The sequence below is a fragment of the Esox lucius genome, chromosome 7 (genome assembly GCF_011004845.1).
Source record: "Esox lucius isolate fEsoLuc1 chromosome 7, fEsoLuc1.pri, whole genome shotgun sequence".
Classification (NCBI taxonomy): Eukaryota; Metazoa; Chordata; class Actinopteri; order Esociformes; family Esocidae; genus Esox; species Esox lucius.
This window is the reverse complement of record NC_047575.1, coordinates 4,419,117-4,440,660: the sequence shown is the minus strand read 5'-3', so window position 1 is coordinate 4,440,660 and position 21,544 is coordinate 4,419,117. Positions and strand designations below refer to the sequence as shown.

At 41.2% G+C, this 21,544-nt stretch overlaps 1 protein-coding gene across 2 annotated transcripts in view; it reads left to right on the top strand.

The window, feature by feature from the left end:
- Positions 1–21,544, top strand: part of LOC105010802 (integrin alpha-X) — a 66,423-nt gene that overhangs the window by 9,340 nt on the left and 35,539 nt on the right. For both annotated transcript variants that reach the window (XM_010870418.4, XM_010870417.4), the window contains exons 7-12: positions 14,372–14,517; positions 14,734–14,887; positions 15,177–15,309; positions 15,910–15,983; positions 16,258–16,387; positions 16,920–17,068. In XM_010870418.4, coding sequence (XP_010868720.2) covers positions 14,372–14,517; positions 14,734–14,887; positions 15,177–15,309; positions 15,910–15,983; positions 16,258–16,387; positions 16,920–17,068 — 786 coding nt within the window. The remainder of the gene's footprint in view (positions 1–14,371; positions 14,518–14,733; positions 14,888–15,176; positions 15,310–15,909; positions 15,984–16,257; positions 16,388–16,919; positions 17,069–21,544) is intronic.

The window sequence follows — 21,544 nt, the reverse complement described above, 5'->3', positions numbered from 1 at the left end:
CTGGCCCAAATGGAATTAAAAAAAATTATAATATAGTTGTATTTTACAGATATATATAGTATGTAAAGATCTTATAATCAGAATACTGATTTATACCACTGATTTGCATGGGATATGTCATAGTCCGTGAATGGTTTCCTCACTCTTCACAACATGATTGGCAATCGCAGTTTTTCAATTTGGCTATGCGACACATCATTGATTCAGAGCAGGCAGACGTTCTTTAGTGCTGCTGCAGTGTTGTCAACAGCTTGTTTGGCTGCAATACACGCGACATGCTGCAGGAACTTAAGAGCAGGTTTTCTGTAGTTGTTCGTTCCCTTAATAAACAACCCTGCCTTATTGGCTTTTGTCGGGAACGCACAACATGAATGGCAGTACATGTCCCTTGCTATTATTGTTTTCAACCAATGGAACCGGTTATTTCCACAAAAACAAAAATTATCACATTTGCTCGTACAAAACTATATTTGGGTCCTACTCTAGAATGTACTATGATTGGTTAAAACAGATGAGCCATTGAATATTATTGGTCAAAAAGACGACACCGGTACTGTACCACACTGAGAGGGGAGAAGAAGCACCCCAGATGCATTTTAATGTGAGAGCAAGCGAACATCAAAGTGGGAAGAGTGACAAAGATGACAAGCAAACATTTTAATATGATACTATACATTTTTATGGGAAAATTGAGCACAGGCCCCTATGGGCCAGTGACTGTCTTTGTCTACTGGCCCTACGTTAGGTCTTACTGGCCATTGTTAATGTTGATCCCTGTTATGAGATTCATGGTACAGGGTGGATATATATTGTTGTGCATTGGCTGAAAAGTACAGATTGGATTAATATTTCTGGGAGACAAAGATTGGAACGTCTGGGTGGGGAATGGAACCGGGATCAAAACTTTAAAAGGCAGGGGTAATCCCACAAGACTGGCTAGTAGTCACTCCACCTCCATATAGTCACAGCTATTACATTTATGCTGAAATAACATGGACGACAGAACATTAATTAACAAAGCTACTGTAAAGTCTAGTCTTGTACAAAGATTACTGTAGATGGCCAGCTAATCGCTATAAAGCCTACCTATAACAAAAACAGTGACTCCAATTACTCCATGGCTGGTTTGTTTATTAAGGCAACAATAACAGTATAAAAGGGTAACATAATACAATTACTCTTTTAAATATATGAGGATTCATGGTATTACTGAGTGGATATGCTAGTGCTGCTAGTCTTTCACTGTTTGTGATATAGGATTACCCCAAAAAGTATGCATGGGTAAATACACCAGTAATAGTCACAATATAACCAGAAACCGTTTTATTTTAAGCTTACTATAACATAATTTGTTATAGTGTGCAGAGTGTCAATACAGCTTCTCGACATTAAATCATTTTGTCATGTATTAACATCATGCCAAGTTTGAATATTTAGCTAGTCACTGTTAAACATTTTGGTAAATAGTCACTATAACCGTAAACAGTTTTATTTTAGGCTTACTATGACATAGCTACTAAAGGTTGTTGCCAGCAAAGGTTTTGTCTATCCTGAACAAATCCTAATGCATAATTTATGTCTGGCCCAGAAAACTGAAAACTTTAGTAATCAGTGATTCCATTACCCGCAGTATTAGACTAAAGAATCAGCCGGCGATCGTACACTGTTTACCGGGGGGCAGAGCCACCGACGTAGCCGCAAATCTAGGGTTGGTGCTAGTGAAGTCTAAAACTGGCAAGTATAGAGAGTACAGAGATATTGTTATTCACATTGACATTAATGACGTTAGGATGAAACGGTCAGGGGTTACGAAGCAGAACGTAGCATCAGCGTGGAAACTAAGTAGAAAGATGTTTGCATCGAGTAATTGTCTCTGGCCCCCTCACAGCTAGGGGTGGTGATGAGCTCTACAGTAGACTTGCGCAACTCAATCGCTGGCTGAAAACGGAGTTCTGCCCGTCGCAGGAGGTAGAGTTTGTAGATAACTGGCTCTCTTTTTGGGACTCTCCCAGAAATGGGGCCAGGCCTGATCTGCTGAGGAGCGACGGACTCCGTCCTAGCTGGAGTGGTGCTCTTCTTTTATCTAGGAACATTGACAGGAGTCTCACTCCTATAGCCTCACCATGAGATAGGGTGCAGGTCAGGGTGCAGGGTGCAGGTCAGGCTGCTAGCATAGTGGAGTCTGTCGATAGCGTAACCAGTGTAGTTAGTACAGCTTTACCTATTGCCATTGTGACTCGTTCCAGGCTGAGAAAAGTTAAACAAGTTAGTGCTAACAAAAACAACCTTATTAAGATAAAGCTTCCTCCACCTCGGTCACAAGTACAAATTAAAATGACTGTATCACCTCCCATCTCAAAATGGGACTCCTAAATGTTAGATCCCTTGCTCTAAAGGCAGTTGCAGTAAATTAATTAATCTCTGACCATAAACTAGATGTTATTGGTTTATGATAAACGTGGCTAAAGCCAAATGAATTAATTGCCTTAAATGAGGCCTCTCTTCCTGGCTATACTAGTGATCATATCCCTTGTGCATCCCGAAAAGGAGGGGGTGTTGCTAATATTTATGACAGTAAATATAAACTTACTCTCAAACACATCACTGATTTTCATTCTTTTGAAGTTTTACTCATGAAAGTTAAACAGGCTTATAAATCGTTTTACATAGCTACTATTTAAAGGCCCCCCGGGCCATACACATTGTTCCTCAATAAGTTTCAAAAGCCGTACTATAAATTCTCGGACTACAAATAGATTCCTTGATATTCTTACAAGTTCGCTCATTAACGACAGAGTAAATAAATCCGCAAATGATCAAATTGAAGATCTAAACTCAATACTGCGAAATACTTTAGATACGGTTGCACCACCGGTTGCAAACAAAAGAAATACGCAACAAGAAACTTGCTCCCAGGTAGACAGACAAAACTAGAGCACTCAAGCAAGCCTCCAGAAAATTTGAGTGAAAGTGGCGCTCCACCAATTTGGAAGTATTCAGACTAGCCTGGATAGACAGTACACTACAATACCTAAAATCACTCACGTCTGCTCGATCAGCTTATTTCTCCAACCTGATTGAGGCAAACAAGAACAATCCAAAATTAATTTTCGATGCAGTTGCAAAGTTAACAAATAAGCAACGCTCAACAAGTGAAGTAGGTCTTCACTTTAGCTGTAAAGAATACATGAACTACTTTGATGAAAAGATCATCACCATTAGAAAACAAATAACTGACTCCTCCTTAAATAGTTATGGTCCTCAAAATCTCAGTTGTCCTGAGAATGTCCTGAACCTCCCTGACCGGATGTCAATGGGGACACTTGAATTTTTTGATACCTTAATCAATTTTGTAATGAGTTCTAAACCCACAAATTGTCAGCTAGACCCGATTCCAACAAAATTACTTAAGGAGCTATTTCCTGTGCTAGGTCATGTTATGTCTTCAGGAAGGCATTCAGTTGTTGGGAAACACATTTTTCTAAGATTTTTGAGAGGAACGGGAAGTTCGATATTGGGATCCAGATGAGATTGAACATAATAAATTTCTCCCTTTCCTCCGGATGTGTACCAAACTCACAAAAAAAAAAGAATTTCATCTGGATCCCAACATATTAAACAATTATAGGCCAATATCGAACTTCCCGTTCCTCTCAAAAATCTTAGAAAAATGTGTTTCCCAACAACTGAATGCCTTCCTGAAGACATAACATTTATGAAATACTCCAGTCTGGTTTCAGACCCCATCATAGTACTGAGACTGCACTCATGAAGGGAACAAATGACCTTCTAATGGCCTCAGACAAAGGTTCCGCATCCGTTCTGTTGCTTCTTGATGTTAGTGCTGCTTTTGACACTATTGATCACTCACTTCGCTTAGAGAGACTGGAAACCCATATTGGGCTACGTGGACATGTTCTAGCCTGGTTTAAATCTTATTTATCTGAAAGATATCAGTTTGTTAGTGTTGATGGCATATCCTCTGACAAGTCAAAGGTATGTTTTGGTGTTCCTCAAGGTTCGGTTCTGGGCCCATTATTGTTCTCACTATATATGCTGCCTCTAGGTAATGTAATCCGGAATCACAATGTCAACTTTCACTGTTATGCTGATGACACAGTTATATATTTCAATGAAGCATGGAGAAGCCCCAAATTAGTTACTTTGGAAGCATGCGTTTCAGATATTAGGAAGTGGATGACAGAAAATGTCTTGCTTTTAAACTCAAGAAAAACAGAAATGCTCTTTTTAGGACCCAAGAAACAGAGTGTTGTTAGCAGATCTCACTGTGAACCTCGACGGCTGCATGGTCGTATCCCAAAAAACTGTAAGAAACCTCTTGACCCTGACCTCTCCTTTGATGAACATATAAAATATGTCACAAGTTGCTTATTTTCATCTTAGAAACATTGCAAAAATCAGAAACATTTTATCAAAATCTGATGCAGAAAAACTAATCCATGCTTTTTTTACTTATAGATTAGATTACTGCAATGCACTACTTTCCGGTTATCCTGACAAATCAATAAATAAACTTCAATAAGTGCTGCACACGGCTGATAGAATCCTAACTAGAACAAAACATTTTGAACACATTAATCCTGAACTAGCACCCTTACACTGGCTGCCTGTTAGGGTTAGGGCTGATTTTAAGGTTTTACTCTTAACCTATAAATCAATACATGGACTTGCTCCTACTTACCTTGCTGAAATGATCCAGCCATACATACCTACATGTAACCTACGATCGCAAGATGCAGGCCTTTTAATTGTACCTAGAATCTCTAAACAAACAGCTGGCGGCAGGGCCTTTTCTCATAGAGCTCCACTACTGTTGAATGATTTGCCAATCAAGGTTAGAAATGCAAACTCGGTGCAAACTTTCAAGTGTCTACTAAAGACTCATCTCTACAGTACGGTCTATGATTAGGTGTAGCCTGGCCCTGGGGCGTGAATGTGACCAGAAAGGCTTGATACTGTCCACCCTTGCTGTCTTGCCAGGTTGGGCTCTCATCGCCATTGGGATGCCCTCCCTCCAATGCCTCTCAGGGGCGGACCCCCTGGATTGTTGTTGTCTCTCTGTTGCGCACTTGTGCAATTGGGCTGTACTCTGCTGGCAATACACTCATTCAGGGTGGTTGCGGTTGGTGGGTGTCCCTTTGGATGATGCTTGGCAATGTGGGTGGATTGATTTCCTGCCTGTTGGGCCCTGCCTGGGGCCTCCCCCAGATAGGGCCACAGTGTCGCCGGACACCCCTGTCGCAGTCCCAAGGTCTTACGCTGCTTTATTATTGTGCTGGGGGAGTATGGTCAGTTCTCCTTCTCCACTAAAAATCCCTGTTGATATGAGGAATGCATTTTCTGAATTTTCCCATTCTCCCCCCGTTTTGAACTAAGGAGGGCATGAGGTCCTGGCCCACATCTGCGGAGTACCTGGCTTGGGGGACCCGTTGCTGTCCCTGTCCAGAGTCAGCCCACACGCATTTTTAATTATTACAGTTATAATATTAATATGTTCACCTTGCGCAGCCAGAAGAGGACTGGTCACCCCTCTGAGCCTGGGTACTCTCTAGGTTTCTTCCTACATTTTGGCATTCTTAGGGAGTTGTTCTTTGGAGTTTAAGGCCAGATGTTTTGCTAAAGCACTTGACATCTGCTGATTTAAAAAGGGCTTTACAAATAAATTTGATTGATTGGCGGTCCGGCAAAAAAAGTATGTATTTTTTTAGTACGTTGTTAAATACATACACTGAAAAAATTATAAACGCAACACTTGTTTTGCCCCCATTTATCATGAGCTGAACTCAAAGATCTAAGACTTTCTCTATGTATACAAAAGGCCTATTTCTCACAAATCTGTCTAAATCTGTGTTAGTGAGCACTTCTCCTTTGCCGACATAATCCATCCACTTCACAGGTGTGGCACATCAAGATGCTCATTAGACAGCATGATAATTGCATAGGTGTGCCTTAGACTGGCAACAATAAAAAGGCCACTCTAAAATGTGCCATTTCACTGTATTGGGGGGTTCCGGGGGGGTCCGAAAACCAGTCAGTATCTGGTGTGACCACCTTTTGCCTCAGCAGTGCAACACATCTCCTTCTCATAGACTTGATCAGGTTGTTGATTGTGGCCTATGGAATGTTGGTCTACTCCTCTTGAATGGCTGTGCGAAGTTGCTGGATATTGGCAGGACCCGGAACATACTGTCGTACACGCCGATCCAGAGCATCCCAAACATGCTCAGTGGGTGACATGTTCGGTGAGTATGCTGGCCATGCAAGAACTGGGATGTTTTCAGCTTCCAGGAATTGTGTACAGTTCCTTGCAACATGGGGCCATGCATTATCATGCTGCAACATGAGGTGATGATCGTGGATGAATGACACAACAATGGGCCTTAGGATCTCATCACGGTATCTCTGTGCATTCAAAATGCCATCAGTATAATGCACCGGTGTTCGTTGTCCTTTGATGGCAATTTCACCAATCAGAACTTTTAAAGGAGTAAGGACAGAGACAAAATTCTCTTGCACAATTTAATAGTTTATTTGCAAATAGAGAGACGCGTCAAAGCTTACCGAATAATCATATGAGGAGTCTCTAAATTAATACATGATAATCATCAGTACTTATAGTGGAAAAAGGGGTGTGGTAAGATGCTGCTCATCTGTCTTGTTAATAAAACACATTCCCTTTGTTCTGTCAATACCTAGGCTTCACACAAGGGGCAAGCTGTCCTTCCCCACATGGGTAACCTCTTGAACTCTAAAGAGCTCTTACAGCATCCGGACTGACAATAGATGCCCTGATGAGTTATACAGATGCGCAGATTAATGAGTTACTTTATAATCTGCCGATACCAGTCAATGGTATTGACTGGTATCGGCCCCCTAGGGGCCCCCTAGGCAAATAACAGATCCTTACCTTAGTTCAACATTTCCATAACAGTCCATAACACACGCCTGCCCATACCATAACCCCACCGCCAGCATGGGCCACTCGATCCACAATGTTGACATCAGCAAATCGCTCACCCACACGACGCCATACACGCTGTCTGCCATATGCCCTGTACAGTGAAAACCAGGATTCATCTGTGAAGAGAACACCTCTCCAAAGTGCCAGATGCTGTCGAATGTGAGCATTTGCCCACTCAAGTCGGTTACGACGACAAATTGCAGTCAGGTCGAGACCCAGATGAGGATGACAAGCATGCAGATGAGCTTCCCTGAGATGGATTCTTACAGTTTGTGCAGAGATTCTTTGGTTATACAAACCGATTGTTGCAGCAGCTGTCCAGGTGGCTGGTCTCCGATGATCTTGGAGATGAAGATGCTGGATGTGGAGGTCCTGGGCTGGTGTGGTTACACGTGGTCTGCAGTTGTGAGGCTGGTTGGATGTACAGCCAAATTCTCTGAAACGCCATTGGAGACGGCTTATGGTAGAGAAATGAACATTCAATTCATGGGCAACAGCTCTGCTGGACATTCCTGCAGTCAGCATGCCAATTGCACGCTCTCTCAAAACATCTGTGGCATTGTGCTGTGTGATGGCACTGCACATTTTAGAGTGGCCTTTTATTGTGGCCAGGCTAAGGCACACCTGTGCAATAATCATGCTGTCTAATCAGCATCTTGATATGCCACACCTGTGAGGTGGATGGATTATCTTGGCAATGGAGAAGTGCTCACTAACACAGACTTAGAGAGATTTGTGAACAATATTGGCCGTTTGTGTACATAGAGAAAGTCTTTGAGTTCAGCTCATGATAAATGGGGGCAAAAACAAAAGTGTTGTGTTTATAATTTTGTTCAATGTATGTATGTAGATAGAGGTGTCAGCTAACAAACCATGTAAAGGAAAAAAAAATCTGAAAACCAACATTATTCACATCGTGATCCATTTCAACTCTGTCAGCCATAGTAAAAATCTTTCCAATATATTTTGAAATGACTCCCCTATTTATATTTGATATTCAGTTACTCAAACAAGTTATTTAATGATCCCTACACATTTTTATTTAAATTACATGCTATTCTAAAAAAGTACATTTGGAGTTTCTTAATTACTTTATTTTCATTCTTATTTAGACTTTGAAAATATTATTTGCCAGCAAAGAAGACATACTTAAATGTAGATAAGTTGATGCTTTATTAAATAAACATTAGCAGATTAATAAGCAGTAACATATTTTCTTTGAAAACTACCCAAAATCCCATCTGACAGTCTTGACAAAAAACTGACGAATGTCACAACAGATTTGGGATAACAGGCTAAATTATGAAACTCAAAATGTTACTCCACCATGTGGACAACACATGGACAATGTTTCATCTAACATTTCCTAACAAAAACAATACCTAATTTCTATTAATTTTAACAGATTGTAGAACATAAAAACATGATCTTTATTCGAATATATCTGGTTACACTTTTGCTTAGATTAAGGACTGTACTTTAACATGGAACAATCTGACTGAAGTGTAAATACATATTTGCAAAACAAATCATTTGTCTCAACCTTTTAAAAAAGACACATTTTGGAAAAAATAAGCAGTATGGCATAAACCATGTATTTGTTCAGCCAAACTATAACAAAATGCAAGTGAAAAGTTAACATTCACTAACAGAGAAGTTAAAACAATTTGGCAGGCCTATGTTGGAATAGATCCGGTATTTTCTGTCTTTCTGATAAATTTGGGTAAGATTTATTTCCAACATAATGTTTATCTGATTAACCCTCATCTCTGGCACATTTTCTGATGAATTATGGCCGACCTCTGATCCCTTTTGGATTGGATAGTAATTTTTCAAAACTGATTGATCACATTTGCATCGTATAGGAATTTCAAGGGTAGAGTTTGGCTGGTATATGCATTTCGGATCCAAAGAAGAACTTGCATTGTACTCACAAATAATACAAGCTGATTTCCTGATACAGACCAAACGTAATAAAATAAAATTGAAATTGTTAAAAGAAACCTTACATCTACCTTTTTAGGTATGTTCAACATTGAAAATGTATATATTTTTATAATAAAGCAGTTTTTTTGGTGTAGGAAATGTTTTGTCCCTCTAAAGAACTATCAAGAATCAGAGTTGTAGATGCACTACCTTTCAAAAGTTTGGGGTCACTTTGAAATGTACTTGTTTTCCAGGCCAGCATCCTAGCATCCTATAGTCGCCTCTTTGCTGTTGACGTTGAGACCGGTGTTTTTGCTGGTACTATTTAATGAAGCTGCCAGTTGAGGACCGGTCTGGCATCTATCTAATGTATTTTTAATCTTATTCAGTTGTGCACCGGGGCCTCCCACTCCTCTTTATATTCTGTTTAGTGACGCTGTTCTTTGAAGGGAGTACTACACAGCATTGTACGAGATCTTATTGCCTTCATTTTTAGAATAGACTGACAAGTTTCAGAGAAAGCTTTTTGTTTCTGGCCATTTTGAGCCTGAAATCGAACGCACAATTGCTAATGCATCAGATAATACAACTGGTTGTCTTTTGTCTAATTGTGTGTTTCTTTAATCCTCACAACAATTTTCAGCAGTGCTAACATAATTGCCAAAGAGTTTTCTTATGATCAATTAGCTTTTTAAAATGATTAACTTTGATTAGAAAATACAGCTTGCCAATGGAACACAGGACTGATGGTTGCTGATAGTGGGCCTCCTTACGCCTATGTATATATTCCATGAAAGCTACAATAGTCATTTACAACATAGACATTGTCTATGCCTTTCCCCATGGGGCACGGCTGGGCTCAGCCCGAAGGAGCGACGTGGGGCCGCCTTCCCGTGGGCTCACCACCTGCAGGAGAGACCATAAGGGGCCGGTGCGGAGAGGATCGGGCGGCAGTCAAAGGGGGGGGCCTAGACAACCCAATCCCTGTACACGGAAACTAGCTCTAGGGACGTGGAACGTCACCTCGCTGACGGGGAAGGAGCCTGATCTGAACCCGAGCGGTGTTCAGTTATTGGACTTCTGTGCTAGTCACAGTATGTCCATAACGAACACCATGTTCAAGCATAAGGGTGTCCATCAGTGCACGTGGCACCAGGACACCCTAGGCCGTAGGTCGATGATCGACTTTGTTGTCGTATCATCTGACCTGCGGCCGTATGTCTTGGACACTCAGGTGAAGAGAGGGGCGGAGCTGTCAACTGATCACCACCTGGTTGTGAGTTGGATCCGATGGCGGGGGAGGAAGCTGGACAGACTCGGCAGGCCCAAGCGTACTATAAGGGTCTCCTGGGAACGTCTGGCCGAGTCTCCTGTCAGAGAGATCTTTAACTCCCACCTCTGGCAGAGCTTCGACTGGATCCCGAGGGAGGCTGGAGATATTGAGTCCGAGTGGACCATGTTCTCCACCGCCATTGTCGAAGCAGCCGCTCAGAGCTGTGGCCGTAAGGTCTCCGGTGCCTGTCGAGGCGGCAATCCCCGAGCCCGGTGGTGGACACCGGAAGTAAGGGATGCCGTCAAGCTGAAGGAGTCCTTTCAGGCTTGGTTGGCTTGTGGGACTCCTGAGGCAGCTGACGGGTACCGGCAGGCCAAGCGGACTGCAGCCCGGGTGGTTGTGGAGGCAAAAACTCGGGCCTGGGAGGAGTTTGGTGAGGCCATAGAGAAGGACTATCGGCTGGCCTCGAAGAGATTCTGGCAAACCGTCCGGCGCCTCAGGAGAGGGAAACAGTGCCCTACCAACGCTGTTTACAGGAGAGGTGGGCAGCTGTTGACCTCAACTGGGGATGTCGTCGGGCGGTGGAAGGAGTACTTCGAGGATCTCCTCAATCCTGCCGTCACGTCTTCCATTGAGGAAGCAGAGGATGAGGGCTCAGAAGTGGACTCGTCCATCACCCGGGCTGAAGTCAGAGAGGTAGTCAAGAAACTCCTCGGTGGCAAGGCACTGGGGGTGGATGAGATCCGCCCTGAGTACCTCAAGTCTCTGGATGTTGTGGGGCTGTCTTGGTTGACACGCCTGTGCAACATCTCGTGACGGTCGGGGACAGTGCCTCTGGGATGGCAGACTGGGGTGGTGGTCCCTCTTTTTGAGAAGGGGGACCGGAGGGTGTGTTCCAACTATAGTGGGATCACACTTCTCAGCCTCCCCGGGAAAGTCTATGCCAGGGTACTGGAGAGGAGAATACGGCCGATAGTAGAACCTCGGATTCAGGAGGAACAGTGTGGTTTTCGTCCGGGCCGTGGAACACTGGACCAGCTCTATACCCTCTACGGGGTGCTGGAGGGTTCATGGGAGTTTGCCCAACCAATCCACAGGTGTTTTGTGGATTTGGAGAAGGCATTCGACTGTGTCCCTCGTGGCATCCTGTGGAGAGTGCTTCGGGAATATGGGGTCCTGGGTCCTTTGCTAAGGGCTGTCAGGTCCCTGTACGACCGAAGCAGGAGCTTGGTCCGCATTGCCGGCAGTAAGTCAGACTTGTTCCCAGTGCATGTTGGACTCCGGCAGGGCTGCCCTTTGTCGCCGGTTCTGTTCGTAATTTTTATGGACAGAATTTCTAGGCGCAGCCAGGGGCCGGAGGGTGTCAGGTTTGGGGACCACATGATTTCGTCTCTGCTCTTTGCGGATGTTGTCGTGTTGGCCCCTTCAAACCAGGTACTTCAGCATACACTGGGACGGTTTGCAGCCGAGTGTGAAGCGGTGGGGATGAGAATCAGTACCTCCAAATCCGAGGCCATGGTCCTCAGTCGGAAAAGGGTGGCTTGCCCACTTCAGGTTGGTGCAGAGTGCCTGCCTCAAGTGGAGGTGTTTAAGTATCTAGAGGTCTTGTTCACGAGTGAGGGAAGGATGAAACATGAGATTGACAGACGGATCGATGCAGCTTCTGCAGTAATGCGGTCGATGTATCGGTCTGTCCTGGTGAAGAAAGCCTCGATTTACCGGTCAATCATGAGCTTTGGGTCATGAAAGTACAAGATCCCGGATACAGGCAGCCGAAATGAGCTTTCTCTGCAGGGTTGCTGGGCGATCCCTTAGAGAAGGGTGAAAAGCTCGGTCACCCAGGAGGAGCTCAGAGTAGAGCCGCTGCTCCTCCACATCGAGAGGGGTCAGCTGAGGTGGCTTGGGCATCTGTTTCGGATGCCTACGGAACGCCTTCCTGGGAAAGTGTTCCGGGCCCGTCCCACAGGGAGGAGACCCCGGGGAAGACACGCTGGAGGGACAATCTCTCCTGGCTGGCCTGGGAACGCCTCTGTGTGTCCCCGGAAGAGCTGGAGGAAGTGTCTAGGGAGAGGGAAGTCTGGGTATCTCTGCTTAGACTGCTGCCCCCGCCACCCAGCCCCGGATACGTGGAAGAAAATGATGATGAAATTTTCTACGCTGTATTTCTGATTTAGTTTTAATAGACAAAAGTTTCCTTTTCTTTCGAAAATAAGGACAATTCTAAGGGACCCCAAACTTTTGAAGGGTAGTGTATATCCCCCCACATTCACTTTACTAAGGTTTAGACTACCTTGTTTGTCACAATTTAAGAAAAGGTTGTGTTAAATGGATGTAACTATGTCTTTGTATTACAACCCTGATTCCAAAAACGTTGGGGTGCAAAGTTGGGATGCAACCCCAATTCCAAAAAGAGGGACCATTTTCTAATTAGCGCACACTTAAAAAGCCTTCGTCCTTGATGGTATGGGGTTGCATTAGTGCACATGGCATAGGTGTCTTGCACGTGTGAATGCTGAACAATATATACAGGTTTTGGAGCAACATATGCTGCCACCCAGACAACGTCTTTTTTTGAGGGAAGGCCTTGCTTATTTCTGTAAACAACATTCCGGCGCATTTAGAAACAAAAAATACAGCAAAGGAGACCCCAAGCTGAAATCCTATATCAAGCAAGAATGGTACAATGTTTCATTTTCTAAACTACAGCAATTGGTCTCCTCAGTTCCCTACACTTACAGAGCATTATTAAAAAAAGAGGTGATGCAACACAGTGGTAAACACACTTTTTTTTAAATGTGCTGCTGGCATCAAATTCAAAATGGTCATGTATTTTTCCAAAAACAATTACAAAAATCTGTTTCCACATTTGTTATGCTGTCTTTGTACTATTTTAAAATAAATATAGGGATATATTATTTGCATATCATTGCATTCTGTCTTTATTTGCATTTTACTCAGTGTCCCAACTTTTTTGGATTCGGGGTTGTACATATTTATTCTGTTGTGTTTAATGTTTTTGCCGGACTACGTCTCTTACTGAGTGAGTACCTGATTGACAACCCCTTGTTCAATAGCGTAGTGGTTAGAGACGCGTTCCGTTGAACAGCAGGTCCCGCGTTCACCTCCAGTAACAGTCAAAACGCATTATGCCTGAGGTTCCGGACAAACAAAAACTTTGCTGGCTACAACCCTATGTAGCTACATAATACGAAGCCTAAAATAAAACATTTTTGGTGGATTTTAGGATTTGTTCAGGATAGACAAACACTTGGCTACATGATTCTCTCGTCTTTTTTAACTGAAATGTCCGTTATCGTTAGTGATGGCCATTCGAGGCTTCATTACCGTTGTTCTAGCAGCAGGATATTATGCTAGCAGTGCTAACTCAGATTTTCTTTTTCAAAATAATAACCATCATTGAAATATATAACGTAATATAGTTAACAATCTTGTCTGTACATTTTATGTTTAATGTCGATTCCAATGTTATGTATGTATCAATGTCATTCACAAATGGCTAATTAGCTGTTAAAACGGCCAGTGGCAAAAGGGCATTTGTTCAGGAAAGACGACAACCTCGCTGGCTACAACCTTGATTAGTTACGTTATGGAAAGCCTAAAATGAAACTGTTTACTGTTTATATTGCGACTATTTCTGGTGGATTCGAATTATGTCTCAGGGTTGGTTCAGGATAGACAAACACTTCGCTGGCTAAACGATTCTCTTGTCTTTTCACTTGACGAAAAAGTCAGTTATCGTCACCTATATTGATACAGTAGTTTTTGTATGGAGGTAAACTTAATAATAAACGTTACTCAGTTTAACACTATAGTTAATGGTGTCTAACATAATATTCAAACTTGACTTGATGTTAATGAGTGACAAAATTGTGTAATGTCAAGAGGCTATACTGACAACAGGCAAATGTGCAGCTTGGTAGTGTAGTGGTTAGTGACACTGCCTTACACGTGTGCAATTCCTGGGTTTGATTCTCGAGAGGGCAGCCACTATCAACACATACTATTGCGGGCCGGCTGAACTAGGCTTGCCTGGTTACTTGTTTTAATGTTGTTCTGAACAGAGCTATTCATTGTTCTTTTTAAATGTATGTAGTCCTATCTTTGTACTGAACTTGACCTGAAGCTGCTACGTTTGTGAGTACTTAATGGAAAATCATATGTTCTCCCAGATAGCAGTGGCACAGTATTCCACCGAAACCCAGGCCATATTCCACTTTCAGGACTTTTTGGCTGACCGCAACCCTGACAACCTTATGGTGTCTGTGGACCATTTCCAGGGGCAGACATATACCCCTTCAGCCATACGCTACGTTCTGTAAGTCTGTCTCCTTGGCATGTACAGGAGCAATTAGGATTAAGCACCTTGATATTTCCCCTCATCAAAAATGTGCTGCGGAAGCACCTGGTCCTTGTCACACAAATCTGTAATCCATTCAGTCAACTTGATTGATCCAAGAGGGGCAATTATGAGGAAAGTTGAATTAATTTGATTCTAATTTTACCTGTTACTCTCCTCTTCTACACTGACCAGAGAGAAGATGATGACAGAAGCTCAAGGGATGAAGAAATATTCCAGAAAACTGTTGGTTGTGATAACTGATGGCAAATCCAACGATAAAACCGAGACCTTTGACAATGTCATACCATTGGCTGAGACAATGGGCGTAACCAGATTTGCAATTGGGGTGATTCATTGAGGTTTTATATTATGAGCTGCTTAAACAATGGCATCCTAACTGGATTAAATGGGTTCCTCAAAGGGTTTCCCTATTGGGACATCCATATAACCTTTTTAGGGTCTATATGGAACCTTTTTCATAGAGTGGTTTCTCTATTGTGCTGTACATTTCCAAAGCAGTGGTCTTCCTGTGTTTTCTTTAAGATTAGACTGTGCTACTTCTAGTAAGATAATGTGTTTGACTGGTATTTCTCTCTGTTTCTTTGTCTCTTTGTATCTCTCTCGCTATCTCACAGGTTGGGAATAAGTACTCTAGTCAAGAGCTTGAGCAGATTGCATCTTCCCCAAACTTTGTGTTTGAGGCAAACAGTTTTGATGCTCTAAAATCAATTCAGAATGAGCTTAGTGAGAAAATCTTTGCAATTGAAGGTACAGCAAATTATTTGTTTTAAAAGGACATGTCCTATCAGTTAAAATGATAGTAATTTGCAATATCTTTATTTACACACTGGATAGATAATGTACCTTTCACATTTCCAATGCATGCCAATGTTTTAAAGGTTATTTCATTGATAACATTTGTCAGGGAAATTACCACAAATGATGAGGAAAAGTCTGAATACTCAAATTAAGCCTTTTATTAATACAGCAATTTCAGGGAACAGTGGTTACAGTCTCATATACAACACACTGCTTCTGACCCTCATTATAGAGGAGAGTCATTCACGGGGGTTTCCTCCTTCGAGAGCCCTAGGGCTTTGGCTTTGTTGAACAAACAACAAACAGATTAATAGAGCCCTCTGACCTTGCCATTCATTACTTAATTAGTTGCCTAAAGACACAGCAAGATCCCTTTCATAGATTTTGAGCCATAAACGAAGGCCTGTTCATAATTTTTTGCTATATCAAATTTAACTTTCCACAGTGATAACTGAAAAGAGAGAATCTCTGCTTTTTTTCTCTAGGTCTCAATAAACTTGTACATAGATTTTTTAAATGTTCTCATTCTCTTGCATATTCTTTTTTAAGGATCTAACTCCACCAACTCCAGTTCCTTTGAACACGAACTGTCTCAGGGCGGCTTCAGTACCACTCTCTCTGGGGTCAGTTAAATGAATATATTGTTGCTATTATTATTGGTATTGTTATTATTGCTATTATTATCTGCTAATTGCAAGTATATATTTTATTGTATTAAAGAATATCCTTTTAACATAAATGTCAGGTTGAATCAATCTCTCCATTCTTGCAAGGTCTGCTGAGTTGTTGATTAGACAAACATTTTAACATAGTTTCTTCATGTTACACATTAGAGTTTAAAGTAAAGTAAGAATATCAAAACAAAATCCTTATCCTCTGCTCCACCGTTCTGTGAAGGCTCTCTCTCTCTTTGGAGTAGTGGGGTCATACTCGTGGTCTGGGGGTGTTGTGGAGGTCGTCAGAGGGGCGAACGCCACCTTCATTAATGCCTCTGCATTGGAGAAAGACATGAAGGACTCCTATTTGGGTGAGAATATATGAGAAAGAAAGTAAAGCATTTATTTAATGCAACACAATTCTAAAGCAGTACGTGTGAACTAATACTGAAGCAAGCACATAAAGACTGATAGTAAAGTTATTGCATACAGAACTAAGCCTACAAAAGAGAGATTCTCACAATGAGAGATTCACTAAAACTTTCTAGTTTGTGTTATTGTGTAGGTATATAATCTTTTACTGTAAGAAGAGTGTGAAGAGTCCTGTTAACCCCTTTATTACAAATATAACATGTCAAAGACTTATTAAAAATATATTTGCTTGTATACACATCCACCAGATTGAATGCCCCCTACTAATGCATCACCAGTAATGTTACTTGCCTTGTTTCTCCTTTTTGGGTGGATTTGAATCACTATATGCACTATTTCTGTAGCATGTTCTGTTCTGTGTTTTGGGAATAGTTCAGCATCAATGTTCTTTATAGAGCAATCGCTTAATTATGTGGAGCTCATTGTGACTATTCAGAGAAATGTGTGCACAAAAGCTGTATGTGTCTGCAGGTTACTCAGTGGCAGTGGCAGAGACAGGGAATGGCAGTGTATATTTTGCTGGAGCTCCCAGGTATAACCACACTGGGTTGGTCCTGGTCTTTCAGAGGGACCCTGTCCAGCAGAAGTGGACTGTGGCCCATAAGATACCAGGAACTCAGGTGAGCGAGAAGCCATTGGAGTCACCATTGTTCTCAATCGACTGGAGTCTATGGGGTGTTCAGACGGCAAACAGAATGCCAAGTTTCCCTTTACAGGGTTTGTACATTCATGAAATTCCTGGAAAAGTTACGGAACTAAAATACATTTTTCCAGGCCTGGATACGTTTTGGAAAATAATTTAATCTTAAATGTTTTGGAAAATTCATGACAATAGTCATGTAATGTTTATAAAAAGTTTTAATACTTACAAAATCTATGTATTTGCCATGATCGGAATGAGACAAATACTAAGTGTAACCTCTTGTGTTTTTGCATGCTTGTGTCTCACTCGAGTACATTGGACTAGTTGGCTTACTGTAGTTGCTAAGCTAAAAGACTGCCTGCAATGATAGCTAGCTGAATAAAATGTCCTTAACAATACGCAGCTACTGTGTTATTCTCTTTCACAAGTGTCGCCGAGGTGTGTGTTGAAATAAGGGAGCCAAACGCAGGGAGGTTGTTAAACTAGCTGTTTCTTTCTCTTTGAAAATTGCACGTGTAAAACAAGCGCGCACAAGCGCAAACAAGCGTGCATACAGCTTCACAATTTGCAACACCAAACATAGAACAATACCACACAAAGACGCCCAGAAACACTGGAACTAATATAGGCAACCTAATGAGGGAATGGACACCAGGTGTGTGCAATAACAAGACATGACAGTGCCGTGGGTTAGGGTTAGGCCCTCATTTATCATTCTTGCGTAGAAACGGGCGTATATGTTGGCGTAAGATTTTGCTTACACTCCTCTCACCGCCTGATTTATGAAGCTGTGCGTACCTTTAAAATCCAGGTGTACGCAATACCTGCCCTTGATAAATGCCGCGGCTGAAAACGATCGTCATTAGAATAACACGCCCCTATATATTCAAGTCTCCGCTTCCCCCACGCCCTCATTTTACGCCATGGACACACGGAAGACGGCAAAAAAGAGAAACTTCTCTGACGTGGAGATTGAGACGATCACCAGGGAGGTAGAAATAAATAAAATTGTTTCATTTGGCAGTTTAAAAAGCGGAATAAAAGATGATGTGATGTGGAGTACCATTCATTCACATTAATAATTGCATGACAATTTGTAATATTCGTCTTATTATTTCATGATATTTATTATTAATGACGTTTATTGTTATTTAGAAGAAGAATTTCGTTATTATTATTATTTCTATTATTATTTAAAAGAAGAAGAATGTCATTTTTATTATTTTGTGAGTCTGAATTATATTTTGGTCATTAAAAGCCTTTTATTACTGAACCCAGTCCGTGCGCAACTGCCGGGCCTAACCCTGAAACGTCATGTAAAGCGCACAGGCTCGCATCTGAAGGAATACATATAAATCAAATGCTTTGGTAAAGTCACACAAATTAAACCTTGAAGTCCATGTTGCACAAAAATAAACACTGAAGTTTGTAATTATGTTGTTGTTTTTTTACAGTGGGTCATAATATATCATATCTCTTAGTTTGTCAGTGCGTTAGGATTTTTTTTTCTGCGCATTTCCGCACTAACTCAAAACGTGCGTACACCATCTCCTGAGCTGGCGTAGGATTTGAGTGTGCCGTACGCCAACGTCCATATTGATAAATCTCAGTCACCGTGGTTTTGGGTGTACGCCAGGTGTACGCTGGAATTTTTTTTTTCTGTTTTTCATGGCAACGGTCTGTTATCAAGAAATAACACGCATTCTGCACTGGAATTCAGCCAATCCATGTAATAAAGGCTAATAATAACAACCTTATAAACTAATTATTGTGACTGAAAAACTGCCTAATATAAAACTTGAAAATGCGCACATTTAATACAGACATTATAGCCTACGTGAAATAATATACATGCCCGCTCATTTTAAGATGCCCATCAACATTAAAATTCAGGCTATGCCATAGTCAAATTCCCTTACATCTATTTACCAGACGTATTCAGTAATGATAATGGTCACATTTCTAACAAGAAAAAAATAAATACATAATATGCAACCAAGGCCAAATTATGACAAACAAAAGATTAATTCATTACATTAGTAACTTAATCGTTATAGATCTTATTGAAACTGAATATAAAGAGATTACTTTCTTACCTTTCCTTGTGGTTCTTAAAATGACGAATGAAATTTGACGTTGTTGTTGTCGTGTAAGATACTCTTGTGTTGCATATTTTGCATCTGGCAAATCTTTTTTTATTCACACGGTCCAGTTCAAAGTCCTTGTATCCAAACGAAACTATTTGTGGAGCTCGACTTACGTTACTGTCTGCCATGTTTGGCGCGGTTTGAATTGTGCAGCGTTAAAGGCACATACGCTGATTAGTGGTGCTGATGTCACAACATATAACATTATTGTATTGCTGTTTGTTTATTATAAGTTTAAGTCATTGTCGAGTCTTCCACTTCAAGTCAAGTCTCAAGTAACTTGTTCTCAAGTCAAAGTCAAGTCATTTTCATACTTTAATCAAGCAAGTCCTGAAAATTGTGACTCGAGACTCGAATCAAGTCATGTGACTCGAGTCCCCCACCTCTGGTGTTTAGTATAGTTGTATGAAGTTAGACAACAAGCAAAACTCTAGTTATTAAAGACATGCAAGTCAGTAAGTGAATGTCCTAGTTCCAATATTTATTGCCATTATTCAGTAGGTTGCAGGCTTAAACCAAGATTACTTGTGGATATGAAATGAATCAGATAGAAACTGTAAGAATAAGAAAATGTCATACTGAGTAGCATGTCTCACAGACTATACAGGCTATCTAATACACAGAGCTGAATTACAATGTTACAGAAAGAGTTGGGTAACAGATTACAAGTAATCAGATGAAAAAGATAAGGTGCCGGGAATAATTACGATACGTTGCATGTTTGATTTTGTTTTTAAATGTTTTGAATGTTTGAATAAAAATAACAATTGCGCAGTTTACTTCTTTCATTTACATTTTGAAAATCCATCGCTGGTAGCCCACATAATCGCAGGTTGTGTTCGCGCTAGTAAAATGTATTTCTGTGCGGGTGTTGACGATTACAGACGCGTTTTCTAATGCCTCTTAATATGAAAGTAATCTAAAAGTAATTCAAAGTAATCAGATTATGTTACAGGGTTTGAGTAATTAGAAAGTGACATTACTGATTACAAATGTGGACAGGTAACTTGTAACTGTAAGGGATTACATTTAAAAGTTACCTACCCAAGCCTGGTTACAGATATGCTTCAACTCTTGTACCAGTGTGAATGCATTAAGAAAATACAACAGGTTATATGACCAAAAACAAAACGACATAGCAGCATGCTGTTCATGCTATCGCATTTAACATACAACATATCACTGCATAAGAATGCTTATAATAATTCCAGACATGATGTAACAGTAACATTCCTTGTTGAATTAAACCTACAACGAACAATAGGTGTCAGTGAAAACGGTTGCTGTAACAGTAGCCAGGGCAAGTTAAACTTTAGTATCTCTAACCAGGCTATTCATAATATTGTTGAAGGGTTTATGAATTGACTTTGAAGAGTGCTAGATGCATACAATCTGCCTACTATGCCTACGAGTCCAGTCTGGTTGTCTCACAAACAATTTTATTTAGCAACCAGATCTAATAAAACAACTGCATTCATAATAAAAGGAACAACAATTATATAATAGAAATGAATATGCTATGTATGGATTCTTTACTACGCTTCAACAATATAAAAATAATAGACTATTGAAATTACGCAAGAAAAGATTATTAGGCCTATGCTCAAAATTAATTTAACTAAACAAAAATGTATTGCATTATAATGAACCAAAATTCAGTCAATAATTTACAGTACCAGTCAAAGGTTTAGACACACCTACTTATTCAAGAGTATATCTTTAGTTTAGCTATTTTCCGCATTGTTGAATAATAGTGAAGACATAAGAACTAAGCTATAACACATGGAATCATGAAGTAGCCAAACCCTAGCATCCACCTTTTGCCTTGATGACAGCTTTGCACACTCTTGGCATTCTCTGAACCAGCTTCTTGCGCTAGTCACCTGGAATGCTTTTCCAACTGTCTTGAAGGAGTTCCTGCATTTGTTGTCTGCATTTCCTTTGTTCTGTGGTCCAACTCATCCCAAACCATCTCAGTTGTGTGGAGGTCGGGTGATTGTGGAGGTCAGGTCCTCTGATCCATCACTCCATCACTCTCCTTCTTGGTCAAACAGCCTTTACACAGCCTTTAGGTGTGTTTTTGGTCATTGTCCGGTTGAAAAAGTTCAACTAGATAGGATGGCATATAGCTGCAGAATGCTGAGCCATGCTGGTTGAGTCTGTCTTGCCTTATATGTAAATCACCAACAGTGTCACCAGTAAATCACCCCTACAGCGTCACGCCTCCATGCTTCACGGTGGGAATCACACATGCAAAGATCATCTGTTCCCCCACTCTGTGTCTCACAAAGACACTGCGGTTAGAA